Here is a 17,003-nt window from a genome sequence, read left to right on the forward strand (position 1 = left end):
GTAGTAATGTGCTCTGTGGTGAGAGAGGGCTTTTTGTTTGTTTGTTTGCATTTATGTTGTAAGAACTAGGGAGCTTGGAATAAGAGAATTTTATGGTACTTGTGTTTACCCCAAGGCATATCTGTTCACTGCATGCCTTTGGAATCAGTAAACAGAGGGAATACAAACAATATGCATGTTTAGGAGAAGATAGTGTGGTCTGCACATAATCTCAAATCCAGTATGTGTTAGGCAGCCAGAACTGTTCTGTTCCCTCCCTGTTTGTTTAGCTTGGCGTCTCAAATTCAAAGAGCTTCTGTAGGATTTTCAGTCTTCAAGGAAACACCACACACTTCCTTGTAGGTATAAACATGGGCAGTGGGCTGAAGAGCTGATGTGAAAAAGTCAAGGCTGATTTGAGTTTTTCAGGGTCATGGAGAGCAGTGTGGAGTGCAGAGTGGCAGGAGCACAGCCTGGCTGGATGCCAGGGTGTGCTACCTCGGCGACTTTGTGAAGGACAGCAGTCTGGGGGGCTGTGTTCTGCTCCCTCATTTTTGCCATGGGGAAGCAACTGACACTGAGATCAGGATGAGGTAAGAACACTTTTTTCTTCTCTGCTGAGTATTTTGGAGGCAAAGCTAAGGGTGGATCACTCTCCTTTCATAGAAGAAATTGAATATCATATCATGGTGCCACCCTAAGCAGAGAGAAGAAAGATGCTGGTGGCAGTTCCCCAGCTGCCTTCATGAGTCTTGTGTATCAGAGCCAGCAGATTTAGGAGATCCTGCAGACAACTCCACAGATGGGTCTTTGTCATCTCAAACTGCTGGTTTCTTGGATCAAAAATTAGAAGCTGGGTGGGCAATAGGACTGGTGAGGTGGTAGAAACTTCCTTGGCAGAAAAAGCCCCAAACCTCAAAACCCAAATCCACACCCAAAATCCTAACCCCAAACCCCCAAACACAGGAGAAAATATGCTTTCTTTGTAATTCAGCTCTAAAAGCTGTCATCAGCAAACTGTCTTTCCATTTGGATTCTGCTGGACTGAACTAACTTGTTGAATTTAAGCAAAACCCTATTGACTCCACCACAAGCTTTGTTCTGGAGTGCTGAGAACAAAACCAAGTAATGAGTTAGTGACCAGCAATCACTGTAAGTGCTTCCCTGTTTTCTGTCAAGGAAAGAGTTGTTTACAGCACTATAAGGCATTAACAACTTAATTATTTCCATCCATGAAAGTATTATTAAAGGCATAGGAACCAAAAGAGCAGTTAGCAGGAGCAGAAAGAACTTTGATCAGCAGTCAAGCAATAAGTTATGTCTATGTCACACGTATATACCCCACAGTAGACTTCAAAATATTCTCTGGCTTTATAATTGTGTGTTCTACTGATGTTTAGTCTCTAACATTTTTTCTGCTTCAAAATGAGGGACACAAGCAGAAAATAAATTGATGTGATGAGCAAATTGATGGAAAGGTCCAACAGACCAACATTGTTAATGAGGTAGAAGAAAGGAGGGTGACTGGCATTACAGGTCTGTGGTAACTTGAGCCTGTCATTAGTTTTGGTTAACATCGGTTTTAAAGTCCTAAATTAACCTAAACTTCCAGGCTTGGTCTCAGTGAAGCATAGGGTGTTGTGCCTCTTAGGGGCATACCCTTGGTTTACACAGGGGCTTGAACTGAAAAGGAGCTCTTGTTCTGTACAGTACTTTATAAATAAATATATGGCATGTAATTATACACGGGATAATAGATAATAGATGGCAAGCTAGATAATGCTTGAGGGCTCTGATAAAGTAATTGAGATGGAAAGTGATGCTTGAATTGTTTGTATGCACTGTTAGAACCTACAAATTAAGTTACAGCCTTGGTAATGATGTAACTGTGCCCGAAGTATTTTAAAATTAAAAGCAGATTAATTCATCTAATTAAAAGCTTTTTGTATGCATCAGACATACATGAAGACTCTTGCATATCATGTCATATGTATGGAGAACTAGTTATATCCCAGTCTGATGTTCTGGGATATACTTTGTCATGCTGGAGTCCAATTACTGAAAATGTGCAGCCTACCAGCTTGCAAGTCATTGCATGGAAACTTAGCAAAATACAGTAATCTTTATTATCCTGCATGTTAGCATAATAATGTTATTTCTCACTTCAGGTTTGTTAGCCTGTAAGGAAGAGCATGGATAGAAGAATATTCTCTGCAACTGCTGAAAAGCACATGTAGCATTAAAGTGTTCTAGGAGAATTTGCTTGTATTTTTTACTCTTGATGTTTCTGAGTCGGGTTGGTCCGCCAACCTAAGCAGCTTTTTAACTAGGTCAAGTATATACATTCATTCATTAAAAGGGGATGCTTGACTGGTTGGTTAAACCTGCCAAATATAAACCAGATTCTTCAATGGTAAATACTGCTTTACCCCTACACTGCAAGAAACAAGCCTTGACTGATTAAATTTGAAATAAACATAAATAGGTTTAACATTGTTTCTGTGCCATAATAATACTTTATTATAGTGCTACTGCAAATATTTAATAAAAATAATTTTAATATATTTATGGGGAAACTGAAAAGTAAGCATTTATGACAAAATTTTTTTTCTTACATTTATGAAAAAACTGTTACTATTACACTTCATATAAGGTTCTAGTAAAGGTCTAGTCAAGATCAATAATAGCTTACAAATTTACAGCTTACATTACAAATCTGAATTCACAGCAGCTGTCTAGAAATCTAGAAGATTTCTCTGATGCTGGGCTGGGGGTAGTAAGGGGTGGAACACCTGGATTTTTAATTTTGGCTACCAGATCTGCTCTGATCTTTCTCCTGTTACTTAAATGCTTAGTGTCAAATTGCTGTTTCATACCAGAAATGAATGATGCCTCCTTCACTAGTGGCTGAGAGCAGTATTGTGAAACAGAAATGCTACTCCTGTAAGGTCCCATTAGAACTGATTCTGCACAGCAATATTAGCTGATGATCATATGCTTAAATTGTATTTTTATTCCTTTGAATGCCATTTATGATGATATAGGCAATTTTTTATTTGCACAAAAGCAAAATCAGACAAAATCCAAACCAAGAGCAAAAGAACCAACCCCCCAAAGCAGAAGATAACTGCAGGACGGGGAAGGGTTTGTGTCATGAGATTTTTCCCTTATGATATTAAAGTGTCATCTCTTTTAGGCTGTAAATGCTGTCTTTTTAAGGAGACAATTTCCATATTCTATGGTCTTTTTGTGTGAGGAGATACAAGGGAGTGAAGCATCCTTTCTGTTCTAATTTTGGAAAATGTATTTACCTTCTCTATTGTTTCCCCTTAAAAAAACCCAATAAAACAAACAAAAAAACCCCTAACAACCAATCATAATGCCTTATGTGGTGTGCTGCAGAGATAACAATGAGATTGATTTATGGGGATCCCGAAGTTCAGATTCGCCAAGTGGCTCAGGTGCCTGGTTAATGAGTAGACAGCTCCTCAATGGGAGGAGTTTGCTCTTCCTTCTGCAGTGTCACTGCCAATCTGAGGAGGTGAAAATCTTCTAAGGTTTATAACTACTGAAATTTTTTTCTTAAAATTCTGTCTACTGGGCTTGCTAAATAGTTGGAGGTCTTCACCTGTTGTTGTTGAATATGTATATGTCTCATAGTGTTGCCTTTGAAATGCACTGTGTTACTGAAACAGAGGTTACTCACTATTTTATTTATGCCTTTTCCCCTTTGTGAGTCTCTTTTGTGGTTCACTCCATAATGTTAGTCTCTTTCTGTGCATCTTATAGGCACACATTAAAAAGTGATTGAGCAGTTGAATCACATAGTGTTGCACAGTTTGTGACTGGGTGACATGCCAAGGAGGTTATTTAGTGACTAATTTCGAAGAGGAGGAGAAATCGCAGGCTTGTCACGTGGAAAAGTACTTCAGTCTATTGAAACAGCATTGCTTAGATGACCGGATAAAGCAAGATGGCCTGTTGTGAGCAGAGGGAACAAGGAACATTTTCCCTGTTTCGAAACCTTTTCACAGAAGACATGGCTATGCAAAATATTATACCATAGACCAAGGATTGGGATTCAAGACTGAAAACAAAAAGTGCTTTATTAGATGACATGGAACCAAATGTTCATCTCACTGCTGTAGCCATTTGAGTGATTTCCTTAAGAAACAGTAAGTGACTTTAATTATTTTAGAGCAAAGATCTTATCAAAGATTGTTTTATTGGTCCGTAGGCAACAATGTTGTCTAAGTGTGTAGTAAGAGTGCTAATGTTTTAAACAGTGAAAACAAATACTCAGGGTAGCACCAGGATAGCTGAAGAAATTATGCCCAAAGAGCAGACTGTGTAGGATTTGGTCTGAAAACTCTCCTCTCTGCTTGTTTGCATGATCCATCTTCAGCATGCACATTGACTTACAGGCAAGGTGAAGCCTTGAATCAAACATTATTTTTGATATTACCATTACATTTGTTTTGTGGTTAGCTTAGAATTTTATGGATCTGTTTTACATTCAGTAAAAAGTGAACTAGATATTCTTTGTTTTCCCCATGGGAGCTTTAGGATATGGTATGAATTAAACTTATATGTAGTCAGGGATATAAAAGGACATACTGAGACATGTAAAATACCTTGAGGTAAAACATTTGGATCACTGTAGGGACTGGATTCATACACAAGTGTGCATTAAACATATATGTACAAAATAAGGGAGAATAATGTTAAGAATGTGTTTGATGCTCTATGGCATGGCAAGGGAAATGATGCTGTGTCTGAGCTTCAGGTCAGTGTATTGGTAACCACAGTATGGTGTCCTAAAAATTCTGCTTTTAAGGATCAAATAGTGCTTTTGCCATAACCTCTGTGCACACCTGCACAACTGGGAGAAAGATGTGGGGACTGGATGTCACAGTGATATTGAGTAGTGTGGTGACAACACCTGATTATGATTCACTCAGGATGCCTCCTTTCTGGAGGGTCATGTTTATGTTCTCTAAATTCCACCTCCTAAGATAGGGAGCATCATCTTCTGGTTCTCCTATTTTCTTCATGTCAACTTCTAGCTAGCTGAGCCTGGACAAAATAAACAGTAATCTATGAACACAGAAGCGGGAGGACTGGATGATTTCACCATCACTAACCATCACAGGCTCATCCTAACAAACATCTTATATTGACTGACTGTGTTGTTGTTTGTCAAGGAAAAGAAAAAAACATGGAATTAAGAGCATAAATGGAAGAAGAAAAACCCAATGATTCCCTTGACAAATCCACCATATTTGTAATCAGTCCCTAGAAAAAGAAAGGTTCTCTTTCCTAGATGGTCTGAGTTTTTATCTCAATTCTCCTTTCACCATAATACAGAGATTTTTACAGCTGGGCACATACCGAAACTATACAAAAGGACCTAAAAAACTGAAACCTAGGTGCATGCTAATACTGGGAAATTAATTATAAGTGTTGAGATTTCTTAGGGAGCTCTGCAACTCCTTTTCTGGAAAATTATCCAGGAAAAAAGAATGGAAATATGTGGAAACATGGAAAAATATAGAAAAATGTTAAGAGCAGCAAGCTGGGTCTTGGACTTCCCCATTCATTGGAAGTTTGAACATTTGAAATCAGCTTCATTTTACCAGCATGTGGTCCCCATAGTGAAAACCAATTGTGAACCCTGGCAGCTCCTAGAACCATGAACTGTGGGGTCAGATTCAGCTGAGACCAGGTTCCAGCTTAGTCAAGGTCAGTGGTTTCGTGATCTGAAACCTTTTTTTTGGGCATCAGAGGGCCCATTCTTAGCCAAAATTGCCAAGTAAGCTTCTAGTCTGGAAGCATTGCTGAGGAGTGATGGCTGTTGAAACCCCGGCATGTCTCACTGCTCGGTAACCCCAAACTACCGAGCACCCACCCTGCTGAAGAGACCATGGAAGAACTGGGGTCCCTATCCCAGATCAGACTCTAACGAAATTGACCCACGTCTACAAATCTGGAAAGCCAAAGCTCTAGAGCACTCAAGGGATGTCTGGTAAGAAATAACACCACTGTTGACTGAAATCTGTTGGGTGCTTTTTTCCCAGCTTTTGTCTTTACTGAAGTTTTTATGAAACGTTTCAGCTCTCTTGGATTAGAGTTGTCTGCTGAAAGTACGTGTCATTGGAAAGTTTCTGACCAGAAACAGCTAAAAGTTATGCTAATGTGTTTGAAGTTTTCAAATATGGCGTCAAGCAGCTGGAGGAACCCACAACTGCAACCAGCATGATTTTTTTTTCTGTAATGACCCAACAGAATGGGGAAATTTATAGGAACTAGAAGGCATTCTATGAGAAAGCAAGAACAGACAAGTGTGACAGCCTCTCAGTGATGTGTGATTTGGCTTCAGACAGATAGTTTTTATACAGATACTTAAAATTTTCATTTAACTGTTTACCAATTCTGTAATTTTCAAGTGCACTTTTTTGTATTGTAAATTATCTTATTTTAGAAATACTAAAACTGTATAAAAGTGTTTGGGTTTTTTCAAAAGTGGATTTGTGCTTTCAGCTCTCCAAATTCAACTGGAATGAAAGATCAGTCATGACAGAAGTGTTATCATATAGTGCAACTAATGGTGAAGCTGAGCGGTTTGGACAACTAGTACAGTAAAGCTGTCAATTTATTTTTATGAAAAAGAACAAACTTGTGGATTCTATTGTTGTTGGATTGAGGGTTCTTTAATTAAGTCTTTCCTCATTAGAAAAGTGAAGGATTGCCTTACTTTTTAGAGGATTTTTTTTCTGTTGAGCAATTTTCATAAAAGATCTCTTTACAAACAGTTTAATTTATCAGTTTTGTATCAGTACTTAGTGTTTCTGTAGCTTTTTCATCATAGACTCCAAGGTCTCAGTATAATTCTTTGCAGGTGTCCTGTGTTTATTGTTGGGTGAGCCAGCTTGAGGAGCATAGGTGCATTTTCCTCAGGGAAATGCAGGGTGTCAAAGGGAGAGTAAGAAAAATAATAGCTTCACATGGCTGAGAGGTGATTAATGGAGTCTGTTGGGAACTCCCCAGTGTCTCCAAGAGGGTGCACGGGTAACCTCCATCTCAGGAACATGGTCTGTGTAGGTATTTTGGCAGTCTGAAAAACTTGGGGCAAAGCCAATTGCTGTGTTGTCTGGTGATGTAGAGGAGGCCTAGGAGAGCAGTGGGAAGGGCTGCCAGGTCAGAAACTCTGGCCTACTTTTCCCTTTGCCCGAGTTTCACTCTGGCATCTTAGCAGATAATGGCTTGAGTCAGGCTGTATGTCTGGTATCCAGCTGCACGGTGAGCTGAAGGGTTGGAGTGGTGCTCATGAGTCAGCGGCAGGCTTGGTGCCGGGTGCTGGCTGGCATTGCCCTGGTGCGTGCGCAGGCACAGCTCCGCGTGCCCTGTCTGCTGGATGCAGAGGGACTGGCTCTGCTTCTCTGCCTCTCTGTGAGCCACCAGGAGCAAGACTCCTTGTACCCACTCGGGTGGATGGATAACTGGTTTGCTGACTTTGTGCAACAGATATTTTCAAAATCTAGCAAGTTACTCAGTGTGCCAATAAGCTTTGAAATAAAGAACATAGCTGGTTTTATATAATGTTGACTCTTTAGTATATAGAGATCCTGTTTAAAAAATTATCAAAATCTGTATCTTACAGTCTTAAGTCTTGTTAGACTGACCAAAAACCTCCACAGGAGATGTTTAAACATAGTGTAATCTTTTTTGCTATAGAAAGTGAGAGATTCTCAATGATGTGATTTTCCCTCAAATGTTTTATACGGAAATGGTTGCTAGCTGTTTGCCATATTTTAACCAAAGGATTGATAAGACAAGTTTCCATTTCAAGGGTGTAAGTTCTGTAGGCAGTAAGAACAAGGAAGAGAGCTATGTGCTAAAGAAAACCACACCCTTAGGCAAACATATTACATGGCTGCAGTCGAAAAGCACATGATCCTGTCCTTTCTCTAAAAAATCTTCCTCTTGCCCTCAAAGCAATTGTTTGTGACAGCACTCGTTATTTAGAGGCTCAGATAAACCCAATATCCTCTTTCTCTGTCCCTGAGTCATGCCAAGTGGCTCAAGATAGCCTATGTAGAAGAATATGGGGTTTAATGAGCAACATGGGGGTTTTGTGGTGAAGGATGGAAGACGAAAAACAGCGCAGAAAGTGAGATATATATGAGAGAGAGTAGTGTGCCTAGGCTGTCACACCAAAGCGGTACAGATGAGAAGCAAGAAAAGACCATCCTTCACATTTTTAAACTTACCATTAGCAAAGAATCTGGAGAGGAAATACCAACCATGTGGCAGAAGACACTGTAATCCACCGGGTGAAGCTGCCTGGCTCCTGGGAACCAGCTCAGATCCCTGCCCAGCCCACATGCCCTGGTGAATCTTTCCTGGGCACCCTGGACTCTCTGGCTCCAAAAGTCTCCCCTTTGGTACACTCCACCCAGGGCCTGAGTCCTGGCTTAAAACAGCAGGTGAACTTTTCAGAAAGGGGTTGGGTGCCCAGGTGTTTGTGCCCTGCCCAGCCCAAGGGAGCCTTTATTGAGGCTGTGTACACCAAGTGCTATATTAAAGCAAAAGTAAATAATGTTATATACATCAGTACTCAGACACAAGATTTTGAGCAATAGTCCCATATTCAAATTCTTTTCTGTCTTAAAGTATTCCATCTAAATGATGTTAAGGTGGAAAATAGTAATTTTTCTTATGACAGATTGCTTTGACTTATGAGAAATTAATGAGCATATACAGGAATATGAAGTCCAGAAGTAAGGGGAAGTTAAACCTTTCAAATCTTCCCACGGAGGTTTTCTCCTCTCTGCAAGGTAACATTGGAATTTTCCTCTCACTGCAACCCAGCATATCCTAGTGGCTGTGGTTTCTTTGACAGATACTATTCCATCTGTTGTAGCTTTATCTGAAGTGACTAAACAGGGCATGGTGTAGCTTGTACAGTAGAAATCTAGGAGCATTTTCTTTCTCTGTGTTCTTCTCTTGGTATAAAACATCTGCATTTGCCTGTCCCTGAAGACATGATCCTAAAGCTGCTCAAGTCAGTAGGAGTTGTTTTGTTCTGCTGGCCCAGAGCCAGAGGCAGTACACACAATATGGCTTAGTACGTTGCAGTGTTTCTTCAAGCCAATAGAAAATATGTTGAATTCCCTCTTACAAAGCGATTAATACTGTTTAGTTATATTTTAATTATGTCTTATTTTAAATTCCAGACTAGATTAAGTCTCTGTCCAAATGAAAAAATTATGCCATGTTCTTGTTTGGCTTCATAATTTTTGTCTGGCTCATAAAAGGCCTATCCCAGTGCACACCTTTGTTCTGTTCCACTTATTTATTATTGCTGTGGCCACAATCAGGTTATCTCCTTTCTTCTTTCTGATACCTCATTCTCCAGACTGTTGATCTCCAGCCCTGGGGAACGTCATTTCTAATTCCTGAGTGCAGAACCTGCTGTGATAAGAACAGCTATTGTTTATATACTAACACTGCAATTCCCTTACCAGTGGAAAAACCTGTGGTGGGGCAGGAATAATCTCTTGCTTCATCTGCCATGGATCACTGTAACTTCAATGAATCCAGTCACATTATCAAAGCAAGGAGTGAGAGGGGAGAAAAATTGTGTAGATTTCAGATCAGCAACATCCAATGTACATTATTTTGTGTTTTGTAACTTTAGGAATGTGGAGTCAGGCTTGGTGATACACAGTTTTCTACAATCCCTTGGAGGTAATGGAGAGGGAGGCTGAAACTGTCAGCATGAATTTTAGAAACTATACATTTTTTTCCTATGTAGTTGGTCCTTAGCTGAATTTTTCATTTCCCTCTTCATCCGCCTTAGCCCAAGGGCACCAGAGCAGGCACATGATGCTTTCTAGAGGGAGAATTTCTCCTGTCTGTCATTGATAGTGTTCAGCCATCTAGAGAGGTCATGGTTGTCAGAGTGAGATTCTACACTCTCAAAAGCACAGGTATCCATTGCAGATTTTTGCCAAGGCCTCTCTTAACAAAGCACTAATACATTTGGACTGGCAGTTTCTCGTTTCTTTTCCTTGCTTGCTCGTTCCTTACTGCTGCTTACAAAACTATGATAAAATGTTCAATGACTTTCCGAGCGTGTGCTCCACAAACCCTCTGAATCACTCTTATCTTTGCAATGGCACATGTTATATAGGGTCAAACTGTTTTCATATAACTTGACTATGTTGTAGTCAATTAATGTGTGGGTTTTTCTTCTATGCTTTGTGTATCCTTTGTGTAATAAAGACCATATCAAGTCATTAAAAACTTAAATCCTGCACTGAAGAAAATCACCAGTTAGTTGTAATATTTATTTTTCTTGTCTAAGGACTTCAGGTATGTTTGTGATGCCAGAGCATCAGCATTTTTATCCTGCTTTGGAAGCAGGGAACTCTAGCCTGTGTGTCTGATCAATAAACTGTTTAAGTCTGTCACTGGCTACATGTACTTGAAACACGTGGCACCGCAACCTCTGATTTCAGCTTCAGCAGCTGTGAATATCAGATTAGGGTGAGAAGGTATTTGCATAAGTAAAAGCATTTTTAAGCCGCTCATATTCCTGTAACATACAGCCCATTTTATTGCTGTTTATAGTTGTTATTTTCATTAGGCACTGAGGTCCCAAAGTGTTTTATTTATGCAGATGTAAAATTATTTTGTCTTGAGGGTTTGTTTTTATTTCCTAATTTTCCATAGACAACCCACATCATGTTTTGCTCATTCAGTAATTTTATATCTTCTGTGTTTTTCCTTTTCTTTCCAGATGCAGAGGGAAATTGCTTATACGGGACGAGATGGCCCAAGTGGTTCCCGCCCTGGATCTGCCACACACCCTCTGCATGTGATGCCCAGCTCTCCACCCTCCACCCCAGTGCCCCACTCCATGCCTCCCTCTCCGTCCAGGATTCCCTATGGTGGGGGCCGGCCCATGGGTGTGCCAGGCAATGCCACCATCCCCAGGGACCGGCTTTCCAGCGTGCCAGCCTCGCGCTCTATATCACCCAGCCCAAGCGCCATTTTGGAGAGACGGGATGTGAAGCCAGATGAGGACATGAGTAACAAAAACCTTACCCTGGTCCGAAATGAAAGTCTGTACGGCGACCCCTACTTGTTTCACGAGGGGAGGATGAGTGTGGCTGCACCACTCCCTGGACACCCCCTTGATGTCCCCGATCACATCGTAGCCTACCATCGCAGTGCCATGAGGTCATCGAGCACTTACTGCAACCCCTCTATGCAGCCTGAAATGCTGGAGCAGTCCTTGTACAGACAAAAGTCACGAAAGTACCCGGAGAGCCATTTGCCCACTCTTGGCTCTAAAACACCTCCAGCCTCACCCCACAGGGTGGCTGACATGAGAATGATCGATATTCATCCTCACCATGGCCCTCACATTCCTGCCCACACCCTCCAGCCTGACAGGTCTTCCCCCAGCCGCCAGTCCTTCAAAAAGGAGCCAGGACCGCCCATGTTTGCGGATGCAAAAGCACGGAGTGCTGTCGGCCTCTCGGGCATGGCCGAAGCAATGCCCTCTCCCGCGGACAAGCAGGCCTTTGGCTATGGGTCACCCACGATGCCCAAGGATAAGGAGACAAGGTAAGGCAGAGCTGGGGCTTAATTTATGCAAATGAGAAACGTTCCTAATCTGCACATCCTTTGTCGTTTAAGACTCAGGGGACAATGTAATGTGTAGGAGGCTGCTGCACCCGGCTGCAGTGTTTATTAGCTGCCTGTCAAGGTAGTTAGTAATTTAGAGGAGATGTGACACCATTCATTATTAATTTGAAAGTGTTGCCAACCCATGATGAATCCCTAGTTATTTTCATTTGTGTAAATTTCAGTCATTGGAAAAAATATAATAAAATAAAATGATTAACTGGGATTTTTCTTTCCAGACAGCCAGATCATGTTACAAGAACAAATGATGTTCTGTTCCTGCTAATAAGGGAATATATTTCACCCCCATTAAGAATGACACTCTGATATTACAATTTTGGTTCTTTATGAAGTGAAGTTTTTCTCATCTAGTGTTAGGAAATGGGAAGAATTTATCATTACTGTCTTATCTCCAGTAGAACATGAATTTGCATAAAAATAGGACAGTTGTTTACAATAATGTTCTGTGAGGGGAAACTGCTGAGAAAAGCAAGTCTGTTCCAGGGAAGAAATTGAAACACGAATGCTGTTCCCAATGATTTTTCCAGCATCACAAGTAGTTGGTGACCTGACTGTTGTTAACTTCTGTGCAATGGCAATGATGACAATGATCTCTCCTGTCTTTTTAAGGACCAGATTTACACAAAGGTCTGTGAAAGCTTTTCCTGCCATAGACCCTGCCCTGGGAGAGAAAAATCATTACATGGCCAGGCGGTTGCTTTGTATTTATATGAGCTGTGTTAATCTCTAGCGTATTGTTTGTGCTGTTAACTTTTATAGAGCTCTTTAGGGAAGTGAAGATGAATAGCTGGAAAATGCTGAGCTCACAGAGGCCAAAGGTAACTGCTGACTGCCTTAACCACTGGGAAGATATGGAGCTTCATATAGACCCCAGGCTTCCCCTCTATCTGAGCAACTTGCTCAATAATTAGTCACCTCTTACCATGCTTGGCCAGAAAAAAAAGTGGGTCGTGAGGTCCACTGGTGGGGAAAAACTGGAAGAAAATAAAGAAAATCAGCCACCCACAAAAATTACAGGCTTATAGCTTGGTAGACACAAGAGTACAAGTTAGGGCATATTACAATCTAAGATTAGTGAGATCTGATTTTTATGTATCTGTTTCCAAGAGAAAGTTGCAGGTATCTGAAATTTCATTTCAAGCTACCATTATTAAAGCTAGGAAATTATTTGAAGGAAATTTGCCAATTTTAATCCATTTACAGATTGAAAGTTTTACAAAGTTCATGATAGGGATTAAAAATAAGGAAGGACACCAAAACCTTTTTTTTTTATGGGCAATTTTCTGTCTTCCCACTGGGTATCTCAGCTGTTCACTCAGCTACACAGATATGCACAAGGCTGTGTTTGTGAATGGATAGAGAGCAACTACACAGATAGTTCTACAGCTCCTTAAAAGGGAGTTTTGCACCAGGAGTTTTAATCCCGGTCCCAGAATATATCAACAGTGAAGAAAACAGTATTTGCATAATTGCACTTCCATATAAATACAGGACCCTAAAATTCAGCATGGTGTGTATTAGTCACATGGCACTGAAAGAATAATTTTGAAAGCTGTCTTTATGTGTTGTGGTTTTTTTCAACCTTGAGGAAGTGTGACTTTCTAAAAAGTAATTGTAAATACCAAAAGCAATTTGTGCAAATTGGTGTGTTTTCTAACAAATCTGCAATATTAAGAATTGGGTTTGATTTCTACAAACACAAAATGCTCTAAGCTGTAATTTTGCTTTGTAGTGATTTTGTAAACTTTGAAAGCAAACAGTGTTTAAACCGTACTAAACCAAACAAGGGGTTATCCATGTTGAGGTGCTCTTTTCCTGCTTCAGCAGGGGCTGAATTGTTACCAGGTTGTTATGGATACCTGAAGGGTGATGTGTATAATGGCAGACAGGTATCCCCTGCCTTGTTGTGTAGGACTTAGAGTTTACACCCCTAAACAGTATGGGCTTGCTTCTGTGAGTAAGAACATTTTTGGGATTGGAGAAATAGGGCTGAATTCATTCTCTTCCAGGCATGGTAAAATGAGGTGTCTGCCGCTTGCTTGTATATGTTACTACTTGCTGAGGCCAAGAGCCTAAAAGCCAGGCCACAGAGAGCACATAGTAGTGTGTTCAGTCAGCCTGCATGCAGAGGTGTCAGCTGTGGGCAGACAGAGCAGCTCTTAGCCTTGGAGGTGCTGAGGAGAGAGGTCTTACGCATCTGTGCACTGTGGCAAGACAGACTCCCCTGATTCATTCAGGAGCAGGTTGAGGACCCTGCAGGCAACAAACGCATCATCTCAGCACTGTTGTTGCTTTAGTCCCTAGTGGACTGTGCTGAGAGCAAAGAAAACATCTCTTGTGTCATATCTTTGTGGAAATTACCTTCAAGTAGTGCTGTCACAACCTCAGGACAATGCAAGTTTAAATATAAGTCAGAGGAAGATTGAAATGGATAGTGACAATGTCAGAAGTAAAACTGAATCTCTCTTCCCATCGCAGTTCTCCTTCAATTTTTACAGTCCAAGGCTGAACTGGGATATCTCTGTACTTTATCAGAATATGTTGGGTACTTACACCAGACAAGACCTCTCATTGACTGGATCCTGGTTTTGTTGAAGAAAATAGTTCCATTACCTTTGGAACATTAACTGCAGCAGATTTGGATCTATGAGAGATGAAAACTGGTATTTCTGAGCTCTCCTTTTGGAGTTTCCCATTTTAGTTTGACACTGCAGAAGCCAGTTTCATCAAGCCTGTTACTTAAGGCAGAGTTGAGGGGGATTTAATTGCTTCATGTAGGGCTTTCTTGTAACTGCTTTACCTCGGTTATTTCCAAGATAGCTACTTCTGTGGTATAAAGCATTGAATAAATTCTCACAGTTAATTCATTTACCAGAAGAGTTCCTCCTAAAGCTTTACTTTACAACAGTAAATAAAATAAGATAGTGTTCATGTGCAGAAAAATATTAGAAGTTATAACAGTTTGCAGGATTTCACCTTCAAAGGTGAAAAAATGCTAAAATCTCTTAAATCTGAAGTCTACTGGAAGAATGAGTAAATTTTTGTGAGTGAGCATGAGTTGTTTAAACAGTGATTTGCTGTCATGTTTTTGGATGGCTCATTTTTGTAGCTTGTGGGACATTTCTGGAAGTTACTATGGGCCAAGCAGATGTTTAAATGTTGATAAATTGGAAAAGAAGCTGTTTATCCAAAAGTGCATAAAATTAAATGCTGTTTAACTTTAAATCTTTGGATTTATAACACATGTTGCAAAATTCTAGGTTATTTGATAGTGCTAAATATGTATATAATAAATGCTGCTACTCCTTAAACAGCAAGATAACTCTAGAATATTTTTCCTCCAAAAGCATTTTAGGGGTGTACTGTGGTTCTCTTCTGCCTGAACACAACTTTTGTCGTCTACTTTTTATGCCATACTAGTGAGAGAAGATGATAGTTGGACTGAGCAAAAAATGTGATCACATTTTTGGCTCACGGCTTGCAGTTCAAGACTAAAGTGTAATGGCCATGTGTAGATTATTAGATACTGTTCCCTCCACAAAACCACTTTATTGTTTGATATGTTGAAGTATGGATGGACTCTATGCTTTGGGAAGAATGACCTTACTTTGTAAAGGCATGGACAGTGAGAGACTCCGTCAGCAATGCACTGAGAAGTGTGTAAGGGAGGCTTTGCACATACACCCTCTCAGACACTTTCCACAGGGTCAAAACTGCATATTCCTCGGTGAAAGGTGTTGAATAACCAGGCAGAAAAAGATGAAGTCCAATGACCAATACGGGATGGAAGAAAGGTAAACTCTATTTTGTCTTCCTTCTGTTAGAGGAAGATGAGATGCAGGCTCTGGGATAAGAGTTGTCAAATAGTGTAACAGCTGGTGTGCTTCAGAGCTTCTTTTTTAGCTTCAAGATGTAGAAGGTTTGAGTTTAATCTTCTCCTTAGAAGACTGAAATATTCACCTGTGTGAATCCTTCTGTGGGAAGAAAGCAGAATACAGAAGAGTTCTGCTGATCTTGGGTTCCCACCCTTCCAGGACACCCACTCATCTGTTTGGGGGGAATTTGGGATAAAGTCTGACTAAGACACCTTCACTTGATTCTAGGAAATCCATTGGGAAAGCCAACCTACTCCTGTTTCCTTTCTTTTTCCAGTGAGATTAAAAAAAAAAATTATAATGAAATGTTTCTATCATAGGGTAATATAGAAAGAAATGTGTATTTCTCTGTTTCTGACCCCCTTTTCATGGCTTCATTTGGAGTTTAACTATAAAATATGAAGTCACTGAAAATGTTTTCTCCAGGAAGGTGTGCCAGTCAGTTCATGGTGCAGATTTGGTGTTTTGAGTACATCTGTTGTGGGTGATGTGCTGCACAGCCTGGGGTTGGACAGGAACATGAATGAACAGTTGCACAGACCAGTTCTATTCTGTGTCTGTATGAAGTATCTTCTCAGTGATGTGAATATTAAAGATGTCCCCAGGAAAGGGAGCTAACATGCAAGTAACGTCATGCTTAAATAGCATTGCTGTGACAAGTGGATACCAATTCAGCAATATGCTGTACCCCTTCTTGGAATTACTTCCAGTTAACTGGAGTAGAAGGAATAATGTGAAACATCAGTGAAGCTGTAAGGAAGAAATCTGGTGATGAAATCTGATGTATCCATGCACAGTCCCCAGAAGAGCAAGGGCTTGCATTGGTTCTGCTGAATTTGGTGAACGAGATACTAAGGCCAGGCCCCAGTTCCTGGACATGCCCAGAGCCAGAGCTGTGGGTCAGGCTGCTGGGGAGAAGAGGGCTGGTAAGTGGCCTGTCCCTGCCTTCCTGGCCAAGCTCTGTGAGAAGCCAAAGCCAAGTCTGACAGAGTTCTGCTGGGCGTCGCTTCTGACCTTGTTGCCTCCTTTCCTCCCCCACCATGGTGCCACCTCTGACTCTCCCAGCATTCACAGGAAAACAATGTGAAACAATGCCTTTCTGTGCTCGGGTTGATAAAATAGCCATTTCTTTCCCAGCTGCTGTAAAAGGGACCCTCCCTGCTCTTCCTGGGTGGTGGACAGATGCAGCTTTATCTGGGAAATTAATCTCTGAGCAGAGAGCGTTGGCTCTTCTCAGGCTACCACCCTTCTCGTAGCAGCAAGCAGAGGCATCGCTTTGTTGTGTTCTGCCTGACCCTCTGTCCTAGTGCTCCACATCCTGGCCTGCCCTACGTCACTGGGGTGCCAGCCTGTCCTGTGCCCTGGGAACCTTGGTCTTTCCTATGTCACTGGAGTGGCAGCCTGTCCCATCCCTGGGAACCCTGGCCTGCC

At 41.0% G+C, this 17,003-nt stretch overlaps 1 protein-coding gene across 15 annotated transcripts in view; it reads left to right on the plus strand.

Annotated features, from left to right (window-relative positions):
* The window catches only part of KIAA1217 (KIAA1217 ortholog), a 366,907-nt gene that overhangs the window by 305,814 nt on the left and 44,090 nt on the right, over window positions 1-17,003 (plus strand). For 14 of the 15 annotated variants that reach the window (XM_017741429.1, XM_017741426.1, XM_017741424.1 and 11 more), the window contains one exon: window positions 10,784-11,616. In XM_017741429.1, the coding sequence (XP_017596918.1) occupies window positions 10,784-11,616 (833 nt within the window). Of the gene's footprint in view, window positions 1-4,134; window positions 4,155-10,783; window positions 11,617-17,003 lie in introns of those variants that run through there. The other variant, XM_017741433.1, reaches the window with a different exon arrangement.

This window comes from Corvus brachyrhynchos, unplaced genomic scaffold, assembly GCF_000691975.1.
Source record: "Corvus brachyrhynchos isolate BGI_N302 unplaced genomic scaffold, ASM69197v1 scaffold167, whole genome shotgun sequence".
Taxonomy (NCBI): domain Eukaryota; kingdom Metazoa; phylum Chordata; class Aves; order Passeriformes; family Corvidae; genus Corvus; species Corvus brachyrhynchos.